This window comes from Carlito syrichta, unplaced genomic scaffold (genome assembly GCF_000164805.1).
Source record: "Carlito syrichta isolate Samal-C Ts95f unplaced genomic scaffold, Tarsius_syrichta-2.0.1 Scaffold314333, whole genome shotgun sequence".
NCBI lineage: Eukaryota > Metazoa > Chordata > Mammalia > Primates > Tarsiidae > Carlito > Carlito syrichta.
In genome coordinates this window covers 112,054-125,319 of record NW_007258429.1, presented here as the reverse complement: position 1 = coordinate 125,319, position 13,266 = coordinate 112,054, and the positions used below count along the sequence as shown (strand labels likewise).

General features: G+C 35.3%; 1 protein-coding gene across 1 annotated transcript in view; it reads left to right on the top strand.

Annotated features, from left to right (window-relative positions):
- Nucleotides 1-13,266, top strand: part of LOC103273992 (MAM domain-containing glycosylphosphatidylinositol anchor protein 2-like) — a 647,680-nt gene that overhangs the window by 582,557 nt on the left and 51,857 nt on the right. The window contains exon 6 of the mRNA XM_008071450.2: nt 6,212-6,481. Within this exon, the coding sequence (XP_008069641.1) occupies nt 6,212-6,481 (270 nt within the window). The remainder of the gene's footprint in view (nt 1-6,211; nt 6,482-13,266) is intronic.

Below are 13,266 nucleotides of genomic sequence, written 5' to 3'. Positions count from 1 at the left end.
CCCAAGGTTGGGGTGGGGCTTTCATTCTGGTTTTCACATTTCTTATTCCTTGTGATTTTTCCCTATGAATTAAGTTATTTTATAATACGCAGGTTACTTCCATTTAGAAAAACAAGTCTCTATCTTGAGTTAGAATAACTGTAATTCAAGGCAACTGGCAGGTTCATGCAGTAGTTTACTGCTTCATATTCATACCAATAATCAGAGAATCTGGATGGAAAGCTAGGCTCCTTTATTAGAGTTAAGCGTCCCAGTTCCAGAGAGACCCAAAGTCTATACCAATATAAAGTCGATTCACACTTAATTCTGTTTTCAGATTTTTAAAATCCTGTTTATCATCATGTTTACTTATTATGTTAGGTAGCAGTAAAAGCAAACACCCAATAAGTCATTAACCTCTGCTGAAATAGTATTCTCTTTCTACAGAATGTATTCTTAATTAACCCCAAACTAAATCTTTGCATCACACATCCAGAAGACCTTATGAGGAGGTGAATCACTAAAAATTTGTAGTGGGCCTGAATCCCAGTCTCCAAACTCAGGTTTGAAAGAAATGCATCTGTATTTATTTACTTATTTATTTATTTATTTATTTATTTATTTTTTATTTTTTGAGTCGGAGTCTCACTCTGTCGCCCGGACTGGAGTGCAGCGGCCGCTCCCGGCCACCGCAGCCTCGACCTGCTGGGCTCCGGCGATCCTTCCTCCTCAGCCTTCCGAGTAGCCGGAATTACAGGCGCGCACTACCACGCCCGGCTGATTTTTTGATTTTATTGTAGAGATGAGGTCTTGCCTGCCCAGGAAGGTCTCGAACCCGCGGGCTCAGGCGATCCACTCACCTCAGCCTCCCAAAGGCGCGGGATTACAGGCTGAGCCACCGAGCCCGGCTTGCATCTTTATTTATTATCCCACAATTCAGTTTCACTTTTTCTTTTAACCACCTATTCTGGCATAACTTCAGAAGTTTTATCTCTGTCAGTTTTGGATTCTCACTTTGTTTAAATTCTAGGGCATGCTATTGTGCCAAGACCTGGAGAGTAAGACCTGAATCCTCTGCTGGGCTTGTATTTCCTGAGACCTTTCCTATTCTTCTTGTCTTGACTCTTTCATTTCTGGCTGGTCTCTCTGCCCCTTCCATTCCACCCCTCGCACAATAGCTGTGAGCTGTTTCCCTGGGGCATGAAGTCTTTTCCCTGAGATTGCTATGTCTTTATCTGTTTGGCTAGTCATATTCAGTGACCTCAAGCAAGTAGGGACTCACAGATCCTCTCTGCTCTTGAATATCCAAATAAATGTTTGGGATTTGGTGTGGTAGTCAGAAGCCTAGTCATCCCTTTCTTGAACCCCCTGAAGTGTCTGTTACCTAGTCTGAGAAAACTTTTGTTGCTTATTTGCCAGGGGAAAATTTGCTGAAAGGGCATAAAAAGAATTCCCTTTCTTAGGCATATTTCTAAAATATACTCTCTATATTACAGCTGTTGAAGTTCTATTAAGAGTTTACAATTTTTGGTGAGCTCTTAGATTTTGGAAAATAGAAAGCATAGACTTTTTGCCTTCCCCTCCCCTCTCTTGCCCTCTTTCTTTCTCCCTCTTTTACTTTCTTTACATTTGACTTCATTATGTCTCTCCCTGGATTAATAACTTCTGTTTGTCTGTCAGACTATCATCTATCTATCCATCCATCTGCCTGTCCAAATATTCCCAAAAGAGGACCCATCTAACATGCTAGAATATTGGCATGCTGATCTTGAACAGGAGAGACAAATCTCTGTGACAACAGTTGTGGTGACCTGTGCCTTCCATCGTTAAGTGTTGACAGATTACCAATTTGAAAGTCTGACTGGCACCATAGTCATTTTTAAGCACTGCATTTGTAGAACATATTTATAACTGGTCATGTAGTTGAAATGACTTTTATGTAATTTGAACCATGTTTTTAAAATAACTAGAAAACATGTTTAAAATAATCTATGATTTTCTAATATAAATGCTTTACTTAATCTGAATTCTTTTGTTTATATATCTCACCTTTTTCTACTTTTCATTTTTGTTTGCTGAACATCTCAAATAAATGTTTTAACTATCTCATAAAGTGTTTCTCTTGTCCCATTTCAGCCTTCGTGTTTGATTTTTGTATAACTTAAAAATTAGCTTAAAGCAATAATCTGTTTTATATATTCTTGTGAAGAATGAATGGACATTTAGATTCTGTAATTGTTTTAGAACAGTGTACTTTTTCTCATGGTAATAAGATAATTTGTGATCTCTATGACCTTCCATATTTATTCTGTTATAGTTATGGAATAATAAACCAATACACACTGTACACATATGAAGGACACCTCCAAAATGGAATATATTTATAAAAAGTGTATATTTATTCTTATATGTTTAGACTTCAGTTGCCTTCAAAGTATTTTCTGTTGAATGCAGTATACCTGTTGTGATGCTTTTTTTCACTGCTCAGCACAGTTTTTGAACTTATCAATTTTGATGGCTTTTAGTGCTTCTGCCATTTCTTGCTTCACCTCATCCACGTCAGCAAAACGTTTCCTTTTGAAGACATTTTTCATCTGGGGAAACTAAAAAAGCAAAATATTTATTAAGCACTCACTAAGTTCTAACCACCCAACCAGGCTGTGAGGGTGCTAATAAAAATGACAACAATAAGCACTTATTCAGGGCATATTTTATGCTAGGTACTTTTGTAAGGTCATTATACATGTCATGTCTTTTCAATACTGTATAATATAGTTACATTGTATTTCTCTATTTCAACAATGGGAAATTGAGGCACTCGGAAGAGAAAGAACATTCCCAAGTTCTCACAATTATTAAATGACAAAAATCAAGATTTTTGAACCCAGGTGTTTTGCTCCGGATATGTGTGCTCTTACCACTTAGCCATCACCCCATCCTGTAGAGATTTCAGTCACAACACTTTACATCCTCCTGAAGAGCCACGGTAGTAGCCTGGCTAATATTATACAATGTGATACGAAGGGGAAAATAGGAGGGTTGTGGAAGCCTCTAAATAGTGAAAGCGACTGGGCACAGTGGCTCACACCTGTAATACCAGCACTTTGTAAGGTGAAGGCAAGAAGATTGTCTGAGCCAGGGGTTCGAGACCAGCTTGTGCAACTTGGCGAGAACTTATCTCTAAAATAAATAAATAAATAACTAGCTGGGCATGGTGGCACACACCTGCAGTTCCAGCTACTTGGAAGTCTAAGGCAGAAGGATGCCTGAGCCTAGCAGGTCAAGAATGCTGTGTCCCTGAGCTTGCCACTGCATTCCAATGTGGGTGGCAGAGTGACACTCTGACTCAAAAAAAAAAGAGAAAAAAAAAAGAAAAGGGAGTGACTAACCCACCTTGTTTTGCATTACCCCAAGGTTAGCAAATAATTCATCCAATATGAAATATTTTCTTTAAGATATTCTAATAAACAAAAATATTTATATATTTTTTAGGTCATGGTTTACACTTAAACATGATAAATCATCATGTTTCTGGTTCTTAAGAAAGGCTTATAGTTTAAACTAATATTTATGGAATCAAAAGTAAGATACTAGAACAAAAATGACAATTATTTCAACTTTTTTTCTTTTGGGACTTAAAGCTATATTTTTTGATATAAATATATACATATGAATATTTTTAAAGTCTTAAAATTGTTAGCCATTTTGTGGTCTGTTTTATTTTTAATTTCAGGCACAATCAGAGAAAATAAGCACCATCATTAATTAAATTAGCTTGTGCAACACTGTTTTCAAGTCAAATTTGGAAAAGAGTACGTTTTTAAATAAGGCTATCAATGTAATTTTGCAAGGCATTGTAGTTAAAACAGTGATCTTGTTATATATGCATTTTTTTGGACCTTTGAAATTCTCTTGAGCTTTTTTCTTTAAAAAATATAAAACAAATCATATTGTATAAGTCAATTTGACGGGCAACTGTTCCTTGACTTAATGTCATGATTGTGTGTTTCCATAGTCCAAACATGCTATTAATGGCCTTTAGGCCTTGGGCCTTTTTAATTGACTAAAAGTTTTGTTAATATTACATAAATATTGGAACTTCTCTAACAATATTTTAACCAAATTATTTCGTAAGATTATGCTCGTTACCTACGTCAGGTTATAAGGAATTTCCATACTTTTTATTCTGACATATTCATAATTAAGTAAAATATCTATTTCCAGAATATTTAATTAGTAATATCTTCTCTCAGTTTCACAATATTAATGACTTTTTTGAGATACTTTTGTTCCCCATCAAACTGCAAGGTTTTTTGCACATTACTTTCATGATAGGCACTTCCCAACAAGTTTTTGATGAGAAACAAAAACTTGAGTAATTAAATAATATTTTAATCATAAATTTTAAAACTCTTTATAATTTAATATCAATACTCCAGAAGGGCTGATAGTATGTCATTTTGGAAATTCCCATATTGTTTAAAGTGATGTCAGAAGAGCTAGCATACAACAAGTACCAGTAGATACTTCATGTCTTTCCCTTAGAACCATAATATGGAAACACTTTCTTGTTTCCTCTGGCTTTTATTTTTCAAAGAATGTAGACTACATTGAACCACACAAGGAGTCTACCTTTTTTTTATTTTAATACATATTTTTTATTTTAAAATTGTGGGGTACAATTAAGGGTTAGGTATTCAAATATGCATTGTGCAGGTACCCTTGTTGATGAGGTGTGCCCGCGTCCCGTCCCCAGACAGATATTGGCTACCATTAATCCCACCTCCCTTCCCCTTGGGATCTACCTTTTATTCTGAGAAAAACAATCTTCAACTCTAAACTGAAGTTAATATCTAAGAAAGTCATGCAGTTCAATTGTAAAGTTTAAATGTGTCTAATATGGATTGATTTCATAAAATACAGCTCTAACTTTGACATAAAATATTTCTGAATGTGTGAACGCAAATGTCAGTATAATTCATTTCCCTGTTTTTATTTAGGGATGCATTATTTAGGCTAGCGCTGCGGTGTAAGCAGAAAAAAAAGTGCTATATATGAATATAGTTCTTGCAGTTTCTGTTTTGAGTGTTTGATGAAAAGGCTGTAACACAGCATTTTCTACTGAATGGATGTTTATCACTCTACTTTTTAACCAAAAACATTGCAAAGGACTAATTTCACTAGGAAATTATTATAACCCAAACATTTGAGTTGTGGCAGGCATGGTTTGGTACATGTGCTTGAGCTTTCATGTCTTTTTTTCTTTGTAAGTTTTTAGTCAGTGTTTATGAGAACTCACTGCCTCTACCTTTGTAATTGAAGAGGTTGGAGATGAAAGATGGGCACTGCATTAGAATGAGATGATTTTGTTATTTCTTTTAAGAACAAAATTAAGGCTCATTGAATAGTAAAAGATAGGTGATCTATGCCTTTATCTCTCATTGGTTGTGTTCAGGGTTCAAAAATTTGTTATTTTAACTTAAAATAAACCCAAAATTCAATAATTGATCATCTTCACCACAAAAATACAAGAACTAAAAAGCTGTGATGTCTATACTGGAAATTATAAAAACAAGAGACAATTGTCAGCATTAAAAGAGAAAGGAGGCCAGGTATTGTGACTCATTCCTATAATCCCAGTTCTTTGAGAAGCCAGAGCTGCAGTATCACTAGAGGCCAAGAGATCAAGACCAGAATGGGCTGTATGCCAAAACCCCACCTAAACAAAAAGTAAAATAAAATAAATTAGCTGGGAGTAGTGGCGTGTTCCTGTAGTCATAGCTACTAGGGAGGTTGAGGCAAAAGGATCACTTGAGTACAGGATCTCCAGGTTAAAGGTAGCTATAATCACGCCATTGCACTCCAGCCTGGGTGGCAAAGTGAGACTCAATCTCTAAAGTCAGTAAGTATACAAATAAATGGATAAATAAATAAACTTTTAAAACTTTAGTCACTCTCGTTAATCCAAGTTCAGAACAATAATCCAGGGGAAAAAATATCAATTCTCCTCTCCATGTGTAAGTTTGTCAAGACATTTCTATAAGTTTACAGTGTGTAATTAAAATATGAAACCAATGATTCTTGTGTAAATTTGAGTCATACAGTATTATTTTGACCAAAGAAAACAGTTTTTCATTTGAATTGTTTGAATGGATGAGTTATATAATGCATGCTGTTGAATTCTGAGCATAGCATATCTAAATAGGTATATGTTGTTCTTTATGTCTTTTAGCATCTCCGTCAATCAAACTCTTGGTGGATGACCCTATAATTGTGAATCCTGGAGAGGCCATCACATTAGTATGTGTGACAACAGGAGGGGAGCCTGCACCTTCTCTCACCTGGGTCAGGTCCTTCAGGATTTTGCCCGAAAAGACTGTTCTGAATGGAGGAACTTTGACCATACCTGCCATCACCTCAGAAGATGCTGGTACTTACAGTTGCATTGCCAATAATAATGTGGGAAACCCAGCCAAAAAGTCCACCAACATCATTGTGCGAGGTAAGTCTCTCTTGAGAATGTTACAATGTAGATGTCTGGGTTAGGCTATCAAAAAACAAATAATGGTTGATATAAAATTAGTTCCTCAAATGTTGCCTCTATCTGCAAAATACAGAGATAGTTACCTGTAGATAATAATGGTGTCTAACTATAAGTAAACTTAAAAAAATATAAATCTTAATAACAGTACTTTATATTTGCATTGAATAGTTTTCATAACATATTCTTAGTGATACAATTGAATACTTTTTGCATGGTTCTTTGTAAGAAAGAATGACTAAAAGGAAAATGTGGCATAGAGGATAAGACATTGTTACACAGACTGTATATTAGCTCAGAAATTTTGTAAATGTATCAAGTTAATTTTGATGAACATATATTGAACTCTAATTATAACCAGTGCTTTAAGTTGTGATGTTATAAAGAGATCTATAACACATTACCCTGTCTCAAGGATTCCACCATCAGATAGAGAAAATAAAATATATCAATAGTCATAGGATATGGTATTTGACACAAATAAATAGAAAGTAAAGAATTTTTAAAAACAACTTTGAAACTTCTGGCTGAGGTTATTAGGGAATATCTAATGCCATTTGTACTAGGGCTTATAAATTGAGTAGAGTTTTGACAGACTGAAGTTGGGGAAAGATTTAGAAAAGTCAGAGATAGAAAAGGCAATGCCTATTGAAGGAATTGAAGTAAGATGTGAGTCACTACATCAGCAGTAGTAACGCTGTTTAAGTGTAGCTTCTGCCAGTGGTTATGCTGGTGCTACACACTGATCGTGTTCCTCCATCTTGGAGGGTGCAGAGGAGATGCAAGGAGGATGTACAAAGAAATCATATACTTCTTCATGTCTCACTTCCAAAGAGAACCCTCGAACACACAAATGAAAATTACTCATGACAGTGGATGATGATGGAAGCAATACATAATTGAGTATATTGAGTATATTGTGATTTCGTGAATACAGATTGTGGCAATTTCATAATCTGATATTATCCAAATTACAAGAAATAGGTTACTTGACCAAAAAAAGATACTCTGTTCAAAAGACTGCAAGGCATTATAGTGTAAATAAAGATGTTATGGATAGTGCACTATCTACCACAAAATTGTAGGCTACACAATGTGTAATAATTGTAAGGCGTACTGCTGTTTTTTGTATTACTATGAAATAAAATATACTGCCATTAAATTATCGCAGTTTTCTTATGACACAACTTATTGAAAAGCTCTTTCAAATTTGTCTATACTTAGGTTTTTTCTATTAAACCATATGTCACACAAAGCATACATAAAAAGGAAAATAAATACAAAATAAATTGATTAAATTAGTCCTAATACTTCATACTCAGAACCCAACTTCTAAATTAGTTTTCTTTCCAGAGTCTTTGATGACTATACTTTACTATACAATATTGTCCTTGTATCATTAAAAACATTAATAATTCAGAATTATAGAGAAATATTGTCTGAGATTTTCTGCCAAGTCAGGTCATTGGTGCTGTGCCTAGCTAATAGCATCTGTGACAGGCTATCAAATTTAAGATGCATTCTGATCTCAGAATTGTTAATATGTGGAAATAAAGTTAGATTTCAAAATCAATGAAATGTGCTCTTTCTTTAATTGTTTAACGAGCTTCTACTGGACAACTACCATATGCTAAGGACTCAGCAAATGTAAGGAATGCATGAGCATAACTAAAAAGACCAATGATGAAATCCCTACCCTCAAATGAGTTTATAATTCTTTAAGGAAAATAAAAGTACAAAAGAATAATATATGGAAAAAATTTAAAAGATAGGATTCACAATGGAAGTATCCAACTTTCCTATCTTAAATATCAACCTTGAAGAAATGTGGTTTTTTTTAAGCCTTGTCTCAGTGAGCAACAAGATTCTGTTCTCTCTCAATCCCAAATTAAAAAAAAAAAAAGAAACAGAAAAGTGGTATAAGCACCATTGTTTGTTTTATTTCTATTTTTGTTTGTTTGCTTTTTTAAATAGTTGCTTTCCCAAGTAGGAATGAAATAACTACCAAATCTTGCTATAATGATTGTAAGATTGAAGTATTGTAATATCTATCTTTAACTGTCATAGATTCAATATAGAATCCTTTATTCCACTATTTTATCAAAAACAGAAACTCATTAGAGAAAAATGATGCATTGAATTTAATTTTCAAAATGCTCAAGCACCCTCTGTAAAGGGCTAACTCAATGAACAACAAATATGTGCTCAGAGAATGACTTGTACCTCTCTACCTTACCTGGCAGTTTTTATCTGTGTCATTGCAAAAGGAACTTTCCAACTTTGACACGAAAGACCTGAAATAAATAAAGCCATAAAAATGTATTTCTCCAATCTATGATTTCTTTTTATGCCTTTAATTTGTCTGGAGTGTACATTTGCATAATCATATTATATTGCCAGTGGGACTTCTCAGCAGTAGCATTCATATAATTCATAAAAATGAAGTTTGTATATAATCTTACTGAATATAAAAATAGCCTTGGTTAAAAAGTTCTAGATTAAACTGAGGAGAGAAAAACTTCAACAATATGAGGCATCTGATTTTGGTTCACAGAAGTCAAGAAATTCAGTTAAGGGAAACACTTTACTTTTTATTATATCAAAGATATTATTTTCAAGTCTTCTGAATCTATAGACCTCTGCAAAGTCTTAGATTAACTGTATCAAGGATACAGTAGAAATAGAACTCAGGTTTTTTCTCCCATTCTTTTTTTGTAATTAAATCAGGATCCTAAGACCGGGTTTCTGAGTAAGCACGAAGGTATATGTACATGGAATTCCCATCCCCATTTAAGAATGTCTGGGCACAGAGTATGACTATAGAGTAGCAATAAGAATAAAGCTCAAAAAATATTTCTGAATTCTTGATTTTTTAAAAAATAGAGAACATGTTAAAATAATAATGTAGATAATGCTATATGTAGATAATAAGCACAAAACTGAATACAAATCTCATGTGGTCTACGACTTTGGTAAAACATGTATAAATATAGCACAGCACTTTTTCTTATGATTCTTTAAGAAATTGCAGTGACTATGCCACAGTTCTCCTAAGTTAGGAGAAAAGCAATTGCCTAGTACATCTAAAAGGAATATTATGTTGATTTCCCAGCTACATGTTGTATGTCCTGAGCTCAGTACTTCTAAACTCTTGTTAGATGAAATGTCATTTCTATTTAAAAGTCTCTGTTTTGTGATTCACTGTCTGCAGAAACACCTAACATTTCTCTTCTGTCATGAATTAAAACATTGTTTTGAACATGCATGCCTTGTAATATGGTTAAGGCATTACTGTATTTTAGTGTGCTGTGGCCTTTAAATATGTCAAATCACAACATACATTTAGTTTAGTGTATTTATGATGTATGATCCAAAATACAACTTTAAACATGATTTAAAATGCAAAATTTTCTCCCCTTCTTAACTTGGGTCTACTTTTGGCTGGGCTGGTCTACTTGGGCTGCAGTACCAAAGGGAGATGGAGCATGGTGGGTTTCTTCATCATTGTCTGTCAATTCTCTCTCTCCTCTCCTCTCCACCTCACCTACCCCTGGCCTGATAGTGAGGTTCTGACCATACTGGTTTGGAATAGGCTATAGGGATCTTCTCTGTATAAAGTTTTTCTGTTTCTTATGTAGCATATTAATGGACCCTTTGGAAGCTTCTCTATCTGGAAGATATGTACATCCATGTAGATCAAGAAGAAGTCTTTGGTGATGGGAGTTTCCCAAGAGTCCATTAACGTGGCACATTTTTTGTGCATCTTGTACTATACCCCTACCATCTTTCTGCTGAGAGTCTGTCTCTCTCCTCTAGGCAGTCAGCTAAACAGAGCCCAAGAAAAGCTTGTGCTCCTTCCCTGTGTGAATCACATCTGTCTGGTGGAAATTCTTAGCAATAAACTCTGTGAGAGCACGCATGTTTCAATGTGCAACCTCTATTCTCTTGCCACATAGGTTCTAGTTTCTTCAGATATGAATCAGGCTCCATTGCAGGGAAAATATTTCAAATCTGGCAGGTACCATAGAAAGCTCAATAAGACTGGGATGAATCACGTTCTTCTTTTTCCACCTTGGATTTGGAAGAAGCTGCATCACACAATTTTCTCCAAAGATATCCTCCTAATCAAAGTCAATCCCTTATACTTCTTTTTATTTTTAATTTTCTATAAAGTCTAAGAATCATAGAATGGGATTTCTTCTGCTTCCTCTGAAAATTCTGCATAAGAAGGAGGTCTGTTTTGCACTTACAGTGGAATTCTGTGGATTCTATTTTCAGGCAAAAACAATGAGTCAGCAAAAGTCTATTCTATCATCTAGTTTTACAAAAATATAGAAGGATTAGAGAAATTTTCAAAATTTCTAGCTGGCATTCTTGAAGGTGATTCATCAGCAAATCCTCCTGTCTCTATTTTCAAAATATACTTAGAGTCTTATCACATCTTTCCACATTCATAGTTCCCACTCATGTCCAAACCATAAGTGTATCCTCCCTGGCTTATTAAGAGTCTTTTCATTGTAAAAGTAAGGGGACTGTTCCATGCGGTCATTCAGGTCTCAAGAAGAACCTTGACTCTGCCATCTTCAATCTGCGGCTACTAAAGTTGTTGTGAGTGTTGCTTCCATCCTGGTCAGCTGGAAGTGGAAAGGAGCTTGAATGAGCACATGGGGGGTTTTATGGTCAGATACACATTACTTCCTATCACATTCTAGTGGTTAGAATTCAGACAGAATGGCCATACCCAATGATTTAGAGACTTTGAAATATATTTTTATTACACACTCAGGAATAAGAAGACCCAGATTTTTGTCAACAGTTTGCCGTCTCTGTCACATTTATGCAAGAGCCAGAGTAGTTAAAATCATCTCATTCTTCTCACGAAATTCCTTGCATGGTTTCATCATCATTTCATTTGACTGTCCCTTTTACTCACCCTAAACATATTTTCCTTGTTTACATGACTACCTGGGATTATTTTGTGCATGTTTAAAATGTATTGTCTATCTTTCTCATAGGACCTTAGGGGCAAATAATTTGTCCATTTGTTATCTTATTCGGTGATATATTTTTGGAGCCTAGACTATTACCTAGTCTATAGTAGGTGCTCAATAAATATGTTGAGGAAATGATCTCTTTTATAAATTTACCAGTTTATATATTAGACTTTTTTTCTGGATATCTATCTCTAAGTATTAAATGATATTGAGCAAAATTAGGAAATTCTTTGTGCATATTAAATTATTCTTATGATGTGACTAGTTTATTTTAAAAGCAACATGGTTCTAATTATTCATTATTGTGTTCCAAGCCACCCCAAAACAGTAGCTTATGACATAATGGTCATTTGTTTTGCTCACAAATCTGAGGTTGAGCAGCTTAACTTAAAAATTACCTTAAAAATTCAGTATCTCTCATAAACCTGCAATCAGAATTTGCTGGGTCTAGAATCATCTTCAGCACTTTTTTATTCACTATCTGGTGCCTAGACTACAAAGTTCAAACTGCTGTGCTCTTCGTCAGTCTGTCTCTGTCTCCTCTGTGTCTGTCTCACTCCTTCTCTCACTCTCATCTCTGCATGATTTCTCCTCCTGGCAGTTTCAAGGTAGCCAGACTCCTATAAGACTCCTTGAGCAAATGTCCCAAGAGAGATCTGGGTTCTTCTAATGTAGGCTCTGAAGATATTCAGTATCATTATTGCATTCTATTCTTTTTTTTTTTTTTTTTTTTGAGTTGGAGTCTCACTCTGTCGCCCAGATTGGAGTGCAGTGGCCGCTCCCGGTCACCGCAGCCTCGACCTGCTGGGCTCCGGCGATCCTTCCGCCTCAGCCTTCCAGGTAGCCGGGACTACAGGCGCGCGCTACCACGCCCGGCTCATTTTTGATTTATTGTAGATAAGAGGTCTCGCCTGCCCAGGCGGGTCTCGAACCCGCGGACTCAGGCAATCCACTCACCTCAGCCTCCCAAAGGCGTGGGATTACAGGCTGAGCCACCGAGTCTGGCTGCATTCTATTCTTAAAGGCAGTGACAAAGTGTGGCCCAGTTCCAGGAAAGGGCAAAAATCTCTACCTTGTGGTGGGATAAGTGACAAATAATTGACAGACATGAATCAAAGTCACTGGAGTATGCAGTGTTCTCCACAAATTGTATTTTTCCTGTTAGGTTCCCAGGCTGCCTTAAGGCTCATTTATACCTTTACTTTTCCCTCTTTTTGAAACCACGGCCTCTGCAAATAGACACTGTAAACACATTTTTCCTTTTAATTTTAGAATTATTTCAGCATATTTTTGTGGGCTATGATCTCAGAGTCCTAATATGGAGAAGTAAAAAATTATGTCAATATTGAAATAGAGTTAACCTTTAGGAAAGAAGTCAATATGTATACAGTGAAGCATGAATTTACACTTTCCCAAACTGCACAGAAATATGCTGTAACCTCCAGAAACATCATAACCCTCTGTTCTGAAAAGGGATGATTTACCTAACTTTAGTTTATCCACATGCGAAGACTGTATTTTTAAGAATATGAATTTTAATATTAAACCTATTTGTTCTGAACTCATTTCACTGAAGTGTATCAAATATATTAGCAATATTACCATTTCAAACTGGTCATCTTTATGCATATTGCAAAAAAAATCTTAGAATTATAAAATTCTATGATTAAAAGTTAACTTTTGTGTGTACCAGTTCTATTTAGATAATAGTAATAGCAACATTGATTGAGCACTTACTGCATACCAGCTGAC